Source organism: Opisthocomus hoazin, chromosome 2 (genome assembly GCF_030867145.1).
Source record: "Opisthocomus hoazin isolate bOpiHoa1 chromosome 2, bOpiHoa1.hap1, whole genome shotgun sequence".
Lineage (NCBI taxonomy): Eukaryota > Metazoa > Chordata > Aves > Opisthocomiformes > Opisthocomidae > Opisthocomus > Opisthocomus hoazin.
The window spans coordinates 128943116-128959218 of record NC_134415.1 but is presented as its reverse complement, the minus strand read 5'-3'; the positions used below and the strand labels follow the sequence as shown (position 1 = coordinate 128959218).

The 16103-nt window shown below is 46.4% G+C and overlaps 1 protein-coding gene across 1 annotated transcript; it reads left to right on the top strand.

Moving 5' to 3' along the window:
• The first annotated feature begins 441 nt into the window (after positions 1 to 441).
• Positions 442 to 14826, top strand: LOC104336472 (L-threonine 3-dehydrogenase, mitochondrial). The gene is made up of 10 exons (XM_075415031.1): positions 442 to 1722; positions 2095 to 2206; positions 6221 to 6422; positions 6782 to 6824; positions 8278 to 8348; positions 9109 to 9258; positions 9348 to 9520; positions 10337 to 10427; positions 11329 to 11598; positions 11835 to 14826. The coding sequence occupies exons 3-10, from the start codon at positions 6239 to 6241 to the stop codon at positions 11972 to 11974; spliced, it is 1122 nt and encodes a 373-aa protein (XP_075271146.1). The 5' UTR covers positions 442 to 1722; positions 2095 to 2206; positions 6221 to 6238; the 3' UTR covers positions 11975 to 14826.
• Positions 14827 to 16103: the final 1277 nt, after the last annotated feature.

Here is a 16103-nt window from a genome sequence, read left to right as displayed (position 1 = left end):
GCCTTTCCTCCCAGCAGAGGGGTTCCGGCCCTCGGATCATTGCTGGGGCCTCCTCTGGCCCCGCTCCCACAGCTCCAGCTCTGTCCTGTGCTGAGGGCTCCAGAGCTGGACGCAGGACTCCCGGGGGGGTCTCAGCAGAGCAGGGCAGAGGGGCAGAATCCCGCCCCTCGCCCTGCGGGGACGCAGCCCGGGGCAGGGCTGGCCTTGGGGCCTCCATCGCACGCCATGTCGTCCCGCCGCCCCCAGCCCGCTCCGCCGGGGCTTGAGGGAAGGAAGCCCCGCCCACCGGAAGCAGCTCGCCTCAGAGGGCTGACGCCACGCCACACCCCCCGCCCCTCCCTCCACCCACTCCCCAATCCCCTCCCCGGCAGGCGGTGACGTCGCGCTTTAGCCCCGCCTCCCCCCCGCCCGCACACCCCCCGGGCGTCTGGGTGAGCGCGGGGCCGCCCCGTGAAGGAGCGACTGGGGCGGGTGGGGGAAGGCCGCTTCCCGCCGCGCATCGCCTCATCCCCGGGGAGCGGCTCGGGGGTGCCGGGCCCTGCCTCGCCCCGGGGAGGGAACCCGCTCCCCCCCCCGCCGCCATTCCGGGGAGGGGACCCCCCGAGGCCTTTCCCCCAGGGCCTGCCCCCCGCTTCAGCCCCTCCACCAGCACCCCGGTTGCCGGGCGATAACCCCGCTCTATTTTATTTTCTTTTCGGTTGCCGAAGTCGGGCGTCCTGTCGGGTCTCTTGGCGGGCTCGGCGAGGGGGGCTCGCTGTGGGCCCACCGTCACCTCAGAGGAGCAGGCCACGGAGGCCCAGCCTGCGTGTGGAGGTTGGCCAGGCCGAGGTTGGCTGGAGAGAGCCCTGTCATGGAGACCGGGTCACCTTGCCCCATGCGGGGCTCTCCCAGCCCTGGGAGATGCCAACCGGGGCTGCGTTCTGCCCATCCACCCGGGCCGCGTTAGCTGTGGCTCAAGCTGGGAGCATCCCCTCATCCGTGCAGCTCGGGGGCTGCCAACGGCGGAGGTCTGGTGGGATTCCTGGTTGGCAGAGCGTGGGCATCGGGGAGTAAGGGGCAGCGAGGTGGCACGTCCTTCGCCCTCTGCGTGCCCAAGGCGGGCAATGTCTCCCCACTCGAGCTCTTCGTGATACGTTTTTTAAGGGAAAAAAGGTAGAGGAGCTTTCCGATGCGTACGCCCTTCTTCAGGTCTGAATCAGAAGCTCTGTGTTTTGGAGACAAGCGGGAGTTGAGAACGATAACCGGGAGTTCAGTGCCTTGGCGTGGACCGTATACCCGAGGATGTCGGCCGCTTGGAAAGTGCTCATGGTTGGGAATCTGCAAGATCCTGCACCCCAGAGAGTGCCTGCACTTTCTCTGGAAGAAGCAGGCTTTGGACTGCTTCGGGTAGCTCTGTGGAGGAGCATCCCGCGGCGTCTCAGCAGCTGCGCGGTCCCCAGAAGTGTTGTGGGAGATTGGGGGTTTGGTTCCGACCTCCCTCTCCTGCTTTTCCTTTTTTTTTTTTTTCTTTGAAGCTTGCTGTTGTGAGATTTTCCAGACCAAACCCATGAGTTTCTTATCTTTCTTATCACCGTAATGTTCTATTAATAACTGATATATAAGAAAGTACTACCTTCTATAAACATGTTTTTGCCCTTTGCTATGAGCTACAGGTGCTTGCTGCTTGTACGTCGCTTTGGAAATCCTGCGAAGGAACAGGAACAGCGGCTGCAAGTTAACTTGGTAAATGTCATTTTATGAACCTGTTTCTTCTCCCCCCCCTCTTTTTCCTCTCCCTGTGCTTTAATCTTGCAAAATTCAAAAATTTCCTCCTATCCAGGGGAAATTACTGCTTTACATTTGAACGTGTGTTTGCTTTATACGAATATAATAATTTATACTAATTAGTTTTGAAGCCTCTCCTTCCGAGATGACCCCAGGTTGTGTGGTTCTGTGAGATAAAGGAGCTGGGCGCACGGCTTCGCAGTCCTCTGCTTATCACAAAGTTACAGACGCTACAAAATCAAGCGAATGTGAACGAAGTGATATCCCAGGCTGCCGCTGCTCTCATACGCATGCTTTTTTTTTTCCTCCCTTTTTTTTTTTTCCCCTAAGGTGTGGGACCTCTCCTACTTTCTGTCAGACTTTCATTGGCTGTCGAAAGAGGCAGTGTCCTATAAATTGCCGTTGCTACTCTGCTTCTGCTCTGTCGCCGGCTGAGGGACAGGTGAGTACGAAAGAGGAAAAATTCCGGCGTGTATTGCTTAATCCTTGAAATTAGCGTTGGTTGTTAATTTAAATTACTGGGGTGGGGGAAGTAACTTGCATGTTTCAGGATAAAGCTTTCTCATTGTACTTAATGTAGAAGTCGAAAGGATTAGTTCCTAGTATTGGTTTGAGTCAATGAGTAAAGCCAGTGAATGAGAAACTAGTCAGAACGTAATGTAAGAGGTGGGGGGTGTGAAAATATGTATAGAATTTTTTTTTCTCTCCGGTTCCTAACAGTACAGAAGTATTCCTCTTTGGGACAGTAAGAAAGAGAAACCTATAAAAAAAATTGAGGTGTTTTACATCAGTTAAACTGATATTTTTTTTTGTTCAGAGCTGTTAATAACTCCCTGAAGTTATTTAAGATGGGAAACTGATCCAGCAGAATGGGCTTTTCTGTCCAGGTTGCTTTTGCAAGTAAATCACTGTGTAGGGGCTAGCTTTATCTCATGGTTGGTTTGCAGAAGTGTTTTTCGGGGTGCTGTTAATTTCTTTATATATCTGTGCACTTTCTGGGCAATTTTAGAATTTAATAGCTAGTTATGGTATTTTTCCCACTCTTTGTATTTGAAATAGAAATAAATGCATGCCAGAGGTGGGATTTCTACATGCAACTGTGCTGCTTGGTGAGCCAGGGTTTCTTCAGTGTGTGGTATAAAATGTGTTTACTATTCCTCTGAGTCAGCCTAGACTCACAAGTAAATTCTCAGCTTAAGCCTGTGAGGTTTCGCTCCAGGCATGTTTGGAGAAACCAGTCCAGTGGGTGGGAAACCAATTTCATCCTAGCATGGCATTTTTAGTAGCAACCAGCTTTAGTTTATATTTTGTTTATAGAGCTTGAAATGCCTTTTCAGGTACTTTAAGGGGAAATTGTCTGCAACAGAGATCAGTGAGTCTCTCTTCGTGCTATACGAGTTGTTTATTATCACATTCTGAAACAAGAAGGGATTATGGTGACTCCTTAAAGGGCGATCAATGCCCTTTAACACCCTTATGTTGGTTTCCGAGGGAGAAACATGTCTTAGGAGACTGAATTGTCTGGACATGTCTGCCTGCTGCCTTCTTCCCCTGCGCACCTATTTTTGCGCCCGTCGGCTAATTTGAAGTAAGCTTGACAGGGACTGAGTCACAAAAAGAGCAAGAACACATCTGTTTTGTGAAAGTGGACTCGTAGGGGAGGGAAATCTCATTAGTGCCTTGGCTGAGCACCAGAGAATGGTTGGGGTTGGAGGGGACCACCGGAGGTCACCTGGCCCAACCCACCTGCTCGAGCAGGGCCACCCAGAGCTGGTTGCCCAAGACTGTGTCCAAATGGGTTTTGAGTATCACCAAGGCTGGAGACTCCACAACCTCTCTGGACACTTTGCGCCAGTGGTCGGTCACCCTCACAATAAAAAAGTGCTTCCTGATGTTCAGAGGGAGCCTCCCATGTTTCGTTGTGTGCCTGTGGCCTCTGGTCCTGGCACTGGGCACCACTGCAGTGAGCCTGGCTCTGTCTTCCTGGGAGGTCTTCACATACATTGATGAGTTCCCTCCTGAGCCTTCTCTTCTCGCAAAACAGTCCCAGCTCTCAGCCTTTCCTCACAGGAGAGATGCTCCAGTCCCTTCATCATCTTCATGGCCCATCAGCAATATAAGCTGGATTGTACTAATCAGCACTAGAGAATCAGGACAGGAGAAAGATGTTACAACCTCTTAGATAACAATTAGTTGCCTCTGAGATTGAGTCCTCAGGAAAAGGAGATTCTTCATATTCAGTGCTCAAGGAATAGCTTTTTTGCTCTAGTTTTGCAGGTGGAGTTCGATGTAGGTATGTAGGGTTGGTGTATGATAACGAATTGCAAGAGACTTGTGCAAAGCCGAGAGAAGACAGAGCGATTGCTTCCGTAGCACCGTGACAGGAGACGTGCAGCTTTGGTAGGTCAGGCAGACTGATCCCTCTGACGGGCTCGTGGCTGTGAGGTGCAGCAGAGGCTTGGATAATTTGTCGGGATACTTATTGGTGATGCTTTTTAAGTCATTAAACAAGTGAGCAAACAAGTCTGAGGAGGGGGAGAGGTGCGTCTCAGAAGAAGTCTTTGATTAGTTTTATTATGCAAGTGTGATTTTTAAGAATGCACTTTTTGAGGAGGTGTATCTTCTTAAGCATGTGACAGGAAGTTTAGCAAGTCTCCTGTGTTTAAATAGCAGGACTCCCTAAGTATCAGAAAATTCTCAGCCTCCTGTGTTGCCGTAGGTGAAAGGAACGCCCATATTAATTACTTGTTTGCTGTTCTATGCATACTAGAATTGATAGTGCTGGAATTCATCTGCAGCAGTTAGCTGCCGCGATTTCTTGTGGCCTTCCTTCACCCTGACTCTTTTTTATAATATCTGCAACAAGAACACACGTGGAAAAGGAATTGACAGGGTAGTCTCAAGCGAGCTAGTTTGAAAGATGTTCTCATCTGGGAACTTACTCATTCTGTCACTTTGGGAAAGAGAGTTGAAAGTTGTTTGAAGGAGGGTAAGGAAGAATTTAAGTGACTGAACCGTAAGAATTGCATTTGAAAGAAGTAAACTGGAATCTCAGAGAAGACCAGTTGTGGATGCATGTGGGATTTATGGGTACATTCTTCTCCATTTCCTTCCCTTCCCCAGTATGGAAGATTGGAAAGAAGGAAAACCAAACCTGCGTGAAGCTCGGGGTGATTTCGGGATACTTTTGCAGTGTGTTACTATGAGCAATTCATGCTTTTCTTTGTGAAGTAATTAGGGCATTGTCATGAGTCTTGGGTAAATACTGTTTCTCCTTTGTTTGCTTCCTGGATACTGTCCATCACGCATAGTAAGTTTGAGAAAAGCAGTGCCCTGTGAAGAGATTTACTGCTGCCTCTGTTGGCTTAGCTGAATCACAGAATCACAGAATGTTCGGGGTTGGAAGGGACCTCTGTGGGTCATCTAGTCCAACCCTCCTGCCGAAGCAGGGTCACCTACAGCAGGCTGCACAGGACCTTGTCCAGGCGGGTCTTGAATATCTCCAGAGAAGGAGACTCCACAACCTCCCTGGGCAGCCTGTTCCAGTGCTCTGTCACCCTCAGAGTGAAGAAGTTCTTCCTCATGTTCAGACGGAACTTCCTGTGCTTCAATTTGTGCCCATTGCCCCTTGTCCTGTCACTGGGCACCACTGAAAAGAGCTTGGCCCCATCCTCCTGACACCCACCCTGCAGATATTTATAAGCATTTATAAGGTCCCCTCTCAGCCTTCTCCAGGCTGAACAAGCCCAGCTCCCTCAGCCTCTCCTCGTAGGAGAGATGCTCCAGTCCCCTCACCATCCTCGTAGCCCTCCGCTGGGCTCTCTCCAGTAGCTCCTCATCTTTCTTGAACTGGGGAGCCCAGAACTGGACACAGTACTGCAGATGGGGCCTCACTAGGGCAGAGTAGAGGGGAAGGAGAACCTCCCTTGACCTGCTGGCCACACTCCTCCTAAAGCATCCCAGGTTCCCATTAGCTTTCATGGCAGCCAGGGCACACTGCTGTTTCCTGGAATCTTGCTGATGCAATGCTGGGAAGGTTAGCTTATTTCTGGCAGCTCACAGAACTTTCATTCAGAAGTGAATCATTCAGTGAAGCTGTGTAACCATAGCAGCTGAACTTGCTGAATTCTGTATCTGTTGTCTTCTGTGCTTGAAATCATGTTTTCTAGTGCCTTGTAAATAGGCTTAAGCTCGAAACATATTCTTGGTGTTCGTTATACTGGACTCTGCTGGGCTGCGGATATTTTCTTGAGTGCACTCTGGTGAATATATTACCTCTGTTCATGTTACTTCACAGGCTGCTGCTCGTAGACGTGGCTCTCAGTTGGCACGTCACCTAGGACCTGGATTGCATCAAGCTTCTCTTAAACCCCTTCAAGAGTTTTCTAAGGGAGCGTTTAATAAGTTTAATATGATTGAGTCACTTGTGACTAATCTTTTTCTCTTTTTCTCACAGCACATTTGAAGGAGGAAGATGCCAGTTGTCAAAACCGTGAGCAGAGCTGTCAGCCAGCTGCTACAGAGCTCTGGTTGTGGATGTGGGATTTCCATCGTGCCTGTTCGATGCATCGGGGTCTCGCCTCGCCAGGTGGCCTCCGATGCCAGCTTTCACTCGGTTTCTTTTTCCGAATCTGATCATCCTCGGGTGCTAATTACAGGTCAGCATTCCTGCCGTAACTCTATTCCTGCTCCAGGTTCTCACTTGAGTCTCCCGGTCCCCCTCCTCCCTCTCTGGTGAGCAGAAAGCTGGAAGCAAAAATACTCAAAATATTCTGAAATTGTGATGACCTTTGCCGTATGGTGATAGAATCAGAGTCCCATGTGAACTTTCCTACTATTTTTATTCCAGAAATCTGCTAAAACCAGTTCATGGTATTTTCCTTGAGAACAATATAAAACCTTTTTGACTTGCCGAGAAAAATAGTATTCATTTCTGATATGATACATATAGTGGTGGGAATCTTTATTTTGATACCACTTTTCCTCTGATTTTTGTCTCGTGTGTGTTGCCTTTTAGGTGGTCTTGGCCAGCTTGGAGTGGGACTTGCTAAGCTTCTGAGGTATGTCGTGGTTCTTGGACTTGCTATTAGTGAGGTATTCAAGCTTTAGCCATAGCTTTTAGAAGCAACACTTTTCAGGAAAGTTGTTTTTAAAAGAATCCTAGTGACAATTGCAGATCCTTTTTTTGCTGCGTGGTTTTGTAAGCAACTTTAAATTTTCACCATCTTTTTATTTTTCACTGCTGTGCTCGGTTTAGGTTTGCTGACGTGATTTCTGTGCATATATTGGTCACAATTCCCAAAATAACACAATTTTGTCTAAGAGACTAGCCACTGAGTTCCGTTTGCTTCCAGCTAAATGGGAGTATTCAGAATCTGAATCCTCAGAGGGTGGTCAGTTTTCCTTCTCTTTTTTTAGTCTAGCCAAATAAGGCTGGGTTTGAGTGCTCAACAGAGGCTGTGAATTTCTGCAGGTGCTACAGAAAAGAAAAAAGTGCAAACATCCACTTGAAAAAATGCATAGTCCTCTGCTAATTACCCAGCTATGAGGCTTTGCATCTGCCGAGTTTTATGTCTCTGAGAATTTCAGTGAAGTAACTTCAGGAATGAAGTGCCCTATTTAGTAAAGTGCAAACAAAAATGAAGATTAGGATACAAGATCTTGGAAGTTTTTTGTGATTTGGTGAAAGATCAACTGATGCAGCAAAAGGAGTAAATTGAAAATATGTTTTTTCTTGTTCTTTCTGTTCACCTGCCTCACACACACAGTTACCTTATTTTTTCATGGTGTCTTTTCAAGAAATGTTAAGTGTTCCCAGAGCTCTCCCTGGTCCATATCGTTGTCTATATCCGTGCCTGCTCAGCTCCTGAGTGTCATTTGCATGTAGACAGTGTTTGCTGCAGACGCTTTGGACTATGACCAAAAGTGAGCAAACTCGCTGCATTCAGCACCGTGTTGCAGTTTGAATGTTTTCTACCATTTCTATGGTTATGTTTAAAATTTCTATGATATATTTAAAACTCATCCAAATAATGGAAGGCTGGAATGTACTCCAGTGCCATCAGGCTTGCTCTCTGCAATAGCCTTGTGCTGATTAGAAAAGCACAAGGCAGAGATTACTCAGTTGTATTTACTTTGTTGACACAAAAGTAGCTGCAGTTACAGTGTGCCGAGTGGCTTTTTGTTGTCTGCAGGGGAGTAAATTGTCCCGGGTAAAAATTTCAGCAAGAAGAGGTTAGGAAGGTCTTTCTTCTCAACATATTTTCATTTTCTAGGAAGTTTCTCTACCTTTATGCAGTCTTTCACGGCTAGTAGAAGTAGTTTACTAATTTTCTAAGATGCTGTATTGATGTTTTTTAGAGTGGTTGGGTTTTTTTAGTGCAATAGCTGATTTAATTGTGGAAATTATTGTTCTTGTGATACCGCTCCTGCAGAACGAAATGGCAGCAAGGCAACTTATAAATAATCTCAAAGAATGCAGACTCACTGTACCGTGTGGGTATTTTTACACAGGAAACGCTTTGGAAAGAGCAACGTGATCTTGTCTGACATTAGAAAGCCTCCGGATAATGTTTTTCGTAGTGGTAAGTGCCTGGGGCAGCACATGGAAAAAAAAAAATCCTGACTTTACTTCTGATGTTAATAGACTAATTACCAAAGTCTAAATGATAAGTGGATTAAACTGAACAAGTTGCTGTTCGAGACTTCTGGATAATGCCTTCCTGCTTTGAAATCTTGCCAAGATGTTGATTTCTTCTGTCTGTTATTCCTGTTTTCTGAATACTTTTCTTTGCATTTTTTCCACTGTTGCTTTGCTGTGTTGTTGACCAGAAGAAGTACCTGACTCAAGCTGAGCTTGGCTGTCGTGCTCCTACTGTAAAAAGAGATGCATTTTTTCTTTTGGAGGGAACAAGCTGGAAATTAAGTTTGTTTGTTTTACGATACTCAGGCAGTATTTATGATAAGATGGATGTGGAGTAGGTGTTTTGGATTCCTTTATTTTCATTAGAAACTTGCATAAGTTTTTCTCCGTCATTATTGCTTAATGATGTATTTAGATATTTGAATAGTGTTCACTAGATGTTCCCTGTTTTCGTGACGTTGACTGGCTAAAACAGGAGTTCTTGCATCAGTCAGTTGTTGACGTAAAGGTAGCAGCTCTCCTTCGTTTCTCCTGCTGCTTTACTAATTTATTGACCCCTGCTGTTAGGTGCACCTTCTGCTGCACAGTCAGATCCCAAACAGAGGTATGGTCAAGAAGCATCAGTTGGAGTTTCATGTAGAACTTCTCTTTGCATCCATTCTTTTTGGTATTAAATTTTGTACTGGTTCCGTTTCTTCTAGGTCCTTTTATCTTCGCGGATATCTTGGACTACAAGAATTTACGTGAGATAGTAGTGAATAATCGGATTACTTGGCTCTTCCACTATAGCGCTTTGCTCAGTGCTGTTGGGGAAGCAAACGTCCCTTTGGCCAGAGCTGTCAATATTACCGGTATGTGACAAGAGTTTCCAGTTCATGACTCCTCCAGAGGCTTGAGAAAGTGCAGCGTATGTTCTGATAAATCCTGTTGTTTGTTCCAGGTTTACACAACGTTCTAGATATTGCAGCTGAGCATAATTTGAGACTCTTTGTTCCAAGCACCATTGGAGCCTTTGGACCCACCTCTCCTCGGGATCCAACTCCCGATCTCTGCATTCAGAGACCAAGGACAATCTATGGAGTCTCCAAGGTTCACGCTGAGCTCATGGGAGAAGTGAGAATTTTTTAGCTTATTGGTTTCATTAAAGTTCTGGGAGAGCTTTGTTGTGTTTGGAAATGTCCTCACTGCAGTGTGTTTTCCCCATTCTTTCTTTCCTTCAGGCTTTAGTACTCAGCCGTAGTCTGAGGCAGCTCTTAAGGACAAATATCTTTTGAATTTTTATTGGAAAAAATACAAAAATCAGAAGCTGGCAAACACCTGACTTTCAATATCGTTTCTTTCTGTGGTTCTTTTGACTTTGGCCTCTCTGCCTCATCTGCCAATATGAATGGCATTGCGTAAATGATAGTGTACAAAACCTTGCGAAAGCGTGCTAGACAGCGACAACTTTTGCCAAAAAAAAAAAGAAAAAGATTTTAAAGTCAAAGCCGGAGGAGCCTCTATATGCACAACTTCTCTTTTTGCTCTGTAGTATTTTAGAAATGTAACGTTGTTAAAGCTGATACTTTTACATACAGTTTCCTCACGCTTCAAATCAATGAAGGACAGCGGCAGGGCTGAAGGCTGTATTTAGCTGAAATGCTTAGGAATTTTCAGTTTCTGAACACTAGATCTAGACCCTATGGTAGAAGCCCATCCCTGTTGAGAATCAATATCTACTGATGTGGATGAAAACTAGAAAAGAGCAAGCAGAGAGCTCAGCTGCCTGGCTGGGAATGGAAACTGTTCAGTAGCTCCTTTTCTTTCATCCGTCTCAGGGAAGGGTTACAGAGTGGAAGTTTGTCCTGTGGCAGATTTTTCCTGTGGACCCAATGAGTTGGGTAGGCTAGTCGTGATACGTAAAGCTGTCTTTTTCTCATCCTTCCATAGTACTACCATTATCGGTATGGCCTAGACTTCCGCTGCCTGAGGTATCCAGGAATTATATCCGCTGACTCTCAGCCTGGTGGGGGAACAACTGGTAAGCGACTTGTGCGTATTTCTCTGTGTTGCAGGCAAGAACAGCAGAAACATAAACCAACACACTCATTTTTAATGTGTCTGTAGAGATTAACCTGTGGCAGTACAGAGCATCAGTGTAGAGACGCTGTTTCAACAGTGTTACGGCAATACTTTTGTCCACTCCAGCCTAGGGCATTAATTTCATAACCTTTACATTTAAACAGTATCTGAGAGATATTAGATTAATTACACTCGCTGAGACCATTTCCTTTAAAAATATGTTAGACTGTGCTGTCTTGCTGCAATGTACAAATGCTAGAATAGCATCGGGATAGTTCGGAATGACTCTTACAATGTAAATCATGCACAGTTCTGCTGCTAGACTTTAGATGGGAGACTTTGGGGGTGGTCTGAGGATTGCTGACAAATGGAGGCAGATGAGTCCAGCGGAGGGCTACAAGGATGGTGAGGGGACTGGAACATCTCCCCTACGAGGAGAGGCTGAGGGAGCTGGGCTTGTTCAGCCTGAAGAAGAGAAGGCTGCGAGGGGACCTAATAAATGCTTATAAATATCTGAAGAGTGGGTGTCAGGCGGATGGCGCCAAGCTGTTTTCAGTGGTGCCCAGTGACAGGACAAGGGGCAATGGGCACAAACTGAGGCACAGGAAGTTCCGTCTGAACATGAGGAAGAACTTCTTCCCTCTGAGGGTGACCGAGCACTGGAACAGGTTGCCCAGGGAGGTTGTGGAGTCTCCTTCTCTGGAGACATTCAAGACCTGCCTGGACAAGGTCCTGTGCAGCCTACTGTAGGTGACCCTGCTTTGGCAGGAGGGTTGGACTAGATGACCCACAGAGGTCCCTTCCAACCCCTACCATTCTGTGATTCTGTGAGTACACGCATCCATTGTTCTTTTCTACAGATTATGCTGTCCAGATTTTCCATGATGCCATAAAGACCGGCAAATTTCAATGTAACCTAAAGCCGGACACTCGTCTCCCTATGATGTATATTGATGACTGTCTGAAAGCGACGCTGGAGGTCATGGAGGTCCCCGCAGAGGCCCTGAGCATGAGGACGTACAACATCAGTGCCATGAGCTTCACTCCTGAAGAGCTGGCGCAAGAGGTGCAGAAGCACATTCCTGAGCTGCAGGTGACCTACAATGTGGATGAAGTCAGGCAGGCCATAGGTTAGTATCAGCTTCTTTGGCAGTGGGTTAGTAAAAACCTTCTATTGCTATATGTTAAGGGCAAAACAAAGCTGCTTTTCCTTGTAGCTACTTGCAAATTGCTTCTGTATGGTTCAAGTCTTACAGTTTGAAATTCAGCTTTAGTAGTTCACATGGCCAGTGATGATACATCTTGAAGTTTAAAGAATTTTTTCCTAAGCCTCACGGTCCGTGTTTCTTCTTTCTTTTCACTCTAGCTGACAACTGGCCGATGAACTTTGATGACAGGAACGCCCGGAGGGATTGGGGTTGGAAACATGATTATGATCTGCCCGAGTTGGTGACTACGATGTTTAGCTTCCTTGGGTCTGACTCCAGGATTGCTCAAGCTAACTGAAATGCTTTGTAAGATGTTTCCAGATTTCCACAGAGGACCAGGAAGAAATGGCTAAATTATTTTATAATTTTCTGAGTCTTAGAGCATGTCAGTTATTAATTTTCGTAAGTAGCAATAGAGTTGTGCAGAAGCATACTGTAGCTGGAATGTGCTATTAGATAAACGACATCATTTGGTAGTGTCTCCAAGCACGGCACTGACGACAAACAAAGAATTCTTGAACTTTCACACTTAAGCACCTAGGAAAAAAAAAGGCAAAAAGGCACTTACTCCTGGCTGATGACTCTCTGATCATTCCTGCTGCCTGCCTCTTCTGTGGCAAACGACACGGGGCAGTACTGTCAAACCTGGTGTTTCGGCATATCCTGCAAAGTTAGCCATAGGTTTTTTGTTTTCCTGGTGGAGGAGATTAGGTCGTAGTAAGATACGATCCTTTCTACTCTTTGCTTACAAGAGATCAGAAGAGCCACTTCATGTTTCTAAATTGCGGGGGTCGTTGCAATTCTAGTTTGAAATCAAATTTTGGTTGATAGTTCCTATTTTTATATATAGTGCTGTATAAACATATACTTTTCTATACATAGGGCACACAAAGCAGCGTTATTCTTATAAAGCTTATAAATGTGAAGAGGAATAGGACTTGAATTCTCATTATGCTTTAAAAAAACAGGGCTCACAAGCTAAGCTTTGTCCTGTTCTTTGAAAGTGCTGCTGCCTTCGGTTTAACCTCAGAGGCAGATCTGAAATCCAAAGAGCTGTTACGTGTGTGTGAACCTGGGGCGAGTTGCAAGAAGACAATGCCCAGGTATGGGTTTGTTGTTAATTAGCACTGCTCTTGGTTATCCCAGTTGTTTGCTGTGCTAGCGTGACAACATAGTGCCTGGAGCAAGTTGTAAAGGTGGGCTGATGGTGGAGCCTTATGGTGAAGTCAGCCTTTGAAACCTGTTCGCTGCATTTCCGCGTGCACTGTAAGTGTATTTGTAGATGCTATTTATGTGTATTTATGCTTTTATTCTTTAGAGAGGAATGCAGAAGCTGAAACCGTCTTCTAGCTACGGTTAAGGGCTGTTCTGCTCATTGAGTTTCATGCACAGGAGATTCTGGGATTAACAAAGGAGTCTTAGTAGACACATGTGAGGAAAATATGTCGATTCCAAAGCTACTTAGGAGACTTTCAGAAATGACAAACTGGAGAGAGAGACAGGAAAGCCATTTTTAGGTAAAATACCAGTTTCTGTGGATGTGAATCTGAGCCACTGGCTACTACAGCGATAGCATGCCTTGACAAACAGCATCTGGGAACTTTGATTGTATTTTTTTTTCAGAGAAAAAATATCTTTCATTTTCAAAATGACTGGAATTTCCCGATATGAAGGTCTCCATCTTTTTTTGTCTTGCATACTCCAATAGCACGTGTAGGTAAATATGTTCAAGTATTTTTTTTTTTCCTACAACTTGTGTGCCCTGTTTTTTGTGACGATGCTTTGGCAGTTGCGAGTCTGTTAAGCGCTCTGTAATCCTGCGGTGTTCACCTACGTGCACTGCTGGAGTGTGCAAGACAAAAAAGGTGGAGGGGGAAGTGGATAACTGACATGACCGGATTTCTGTCTCTTTGTGAAGGAGTCTACATGCTGCAAGGAATATGTTTTCTCATAAAAGTAACCTTCAGATGAAGATTCCGTGATGAAACCCAGTCATTTTAAACATTTGTTAAACTTGTATCTCTTGGTTTTGTATGTATCCTGTTGTTTGATCTGTCGGCACAGTATGCGTTTCCCAGGTATTGAAGCTCGACAAACCTCTAAGGCTGTGGCCTGTTATTGAAACTTTTTTTTTTTTTAATATTGTTTACATTTCTGAAAAGACATGTTTTTAAACTTTGGCCGCTGTTGTCACGTTGTTCAAGTGTAATATTTGGCCCAATGGGTCAGCAAAGTTGGCCTTCCATTCGTACCTGCCAAGGAAAGACTGGCTCAGGTTTTGTCCTCTGCCCTCCCGACCCAGGATTATCTCCTGGTGAGCTGTTAACGCTGAGCCATCAGGGGAAGGGCTTTAACATGAGCTGAAGGGCCTTTTCCATTCTGGTCTTTCATGGGTCAGACCCTGGGGACTCCTCATTGTCTCCTTTCAATGAGAGGTGTAAAATAGAGAGCTGTTGGTGGGTCTTACACTGTTTCTTTGTTTCGCTCAAAGTCGTGGGGTCTACTCCCCTCACCCTTGTTCAGAGCTCCAGTTAACACCAAGAAAAGCAAACAGAATGTTCTTCCTTCTGAAACAGACTGTCCCTGGCTGTGACATGGCACAAAAGCTTTGGATAAGGTGTTGCAGCAAAGGTGAAATCCAGACCTATGGCATTGTGAACAGAAGTTTCTTCTCTTTTCTATTCTTTTTCCTGCCAGAAGTTGCTGCCTTCATTTAGGAGCAGCCATTTAACAAACTTGTGGTTTGCAAAATCTGAAATAAACCACACTGCAACAGGGAGGTGTTTGGAGGTAACAACGTGGTGATAGCCAGGGAGCGAGGTTAGGTATGTCTACATGGTCTGTCTGAAGTTCTGGTTTTCAACCTGTAACCAGTGGTGCATGTGGGTTTTTTTTTTTCCGTATCTTCCCTGTTAATTTCTGTTGTAACTATGTTACAGTATTTTCTGTATTAAACCAGTTTGATGTGGTACAAAACATCTTAACTTTTGCTACCAGTTTGAAGTTTGACTTCCGGGCAGAGACTTCTCCCGTGACATTTGAGCATTGTAGCTGTTAAATTACCTATTCAGGAAAAAAGTTAAGACTGTTTTTTTGAAATATTGGAAGTTGTGGATGATGCCTACTTTATTAAAATCCTGCGCAGGTGTATCCTGGTTTTGTTATCCTTGTTTAGATCTTGTAAGAGGAGCGATGACGGATGCTGGTTAGCGCTGAAGCCTGTTCTTCAGTGGCAGAAGTGATGGGTGATTTGAGGCATGGAGAAAGATACAGCCCCCCCCCCATTCCCCCTCCCCACGTCTGTGCAGTGACTCTCAAATATTTAGGTATATCTTAACTGTCTGCTGCTTATTCCGGTTGCTCTGCGTAGCAGACAGTCACAGAATCACAGAATAGTAGGGGTTGGAAGGGACCTCTTTGGGTCATCTAGTCCAACCCTCCTGCCAAAGCAGGGTCACCCAGAGCAGGCTGCACAGGACCTTGTCCAGGCGGGTCTTGAATATCTCCAGAGAAGGAGACTCCACAACCTCCCTGTGCAGCCTGTTCCAGGGCTCCGTCACCCTCAGAGGGAAGAAGTTCTTCCTCATGTTCAGACGGAACTTCCCAGGCTTCAGTTTGTGCCCATTGCCCCTTGTCCTGTCACTGGGCACCACTGAAAAGAGCTTGGCCCCATCCTCCTGACACCCACCCTGCAGATATTTATAAGCATTTATTAGGTCCCCTCGCAGCCTTCTCTTCTCCAGGCTGAACAAGCCCAGTTCCCTCAGCCTCTCCTCATAGGGGAGATGCTCCAGTCCCCTCCTCATCCTCGTAGCCCTCCGCTGGACTCTCTCCAGTAGCTCTTCATCTTTCTTGAACTGGGGAGCCCAGAACTGGACAGAGTACTCCAGATGAGGCCTCACCAGGGCTCACAGGCAGATGCAGCACGGTTACCCTTTAATTTTCATTGAGCCACGAGGCAGGTGAACGGGCTGCGCTTGTGGGTGGCAGCCCTCCAGGAGGTGCTGGGTTTCACATATTCCTCCGCCACTTCTACATTTCTTAGCCCTGTCACATGTTGAGAAGCCGGGTGGTCTGCCTCCAGCCGCGTTTCTGTCTCTCTGTACGTCCCTGCAGCTTTGAAAGGGCAAGAAAAGAGCCGGGGTGTTCTGAGGGAGGAGCTTTAGGGAACAAGCGCCAAGAATTTGAGGTTGTAGAGGGTCCTTGGTTCTGCTCCTGTGCACAGAATCACAGAATGACAGAATGGTTTGGAAGGGACCTCTGTGGGTCACCCAGCCCAACCCCCTGCCGAAGCAGGGTCACCCAGAGCAGGCTGCACAGGACCGCGTCCAGGCGGGTCTGGAATATCTCCAGAGAAGGAGGAGACTCCACAACCTCCCTGGGCAGCCTGGGCCAGGGCTCCGTCGCCCTCAGAGGGAAGAAGTTCT

Coding starts and splice junctions, on each gene's coding strand:
- LOC104336472 (XM_075415031.1), top strand. CDS start 6,239: ATGCCAGTTGTCAAAACCGTGAGCAGAGCTGTCAGCCAGCTGCTACAG. Junction 6,423..6,781: donor TCCTCGGGTGCTAATTACAG/GTCAGCATTCCT, acceptor GTTGCCTTTTAG/GTGGTCTTGGCCAGCTTGGA. Junction 11,599..11,834: donor TGAAGTCAGGCAGGCCATAG/GTTAGTATCAGC, acceptor TTTTCACTCTAG/CTGACAACTGGCCGATGAAC.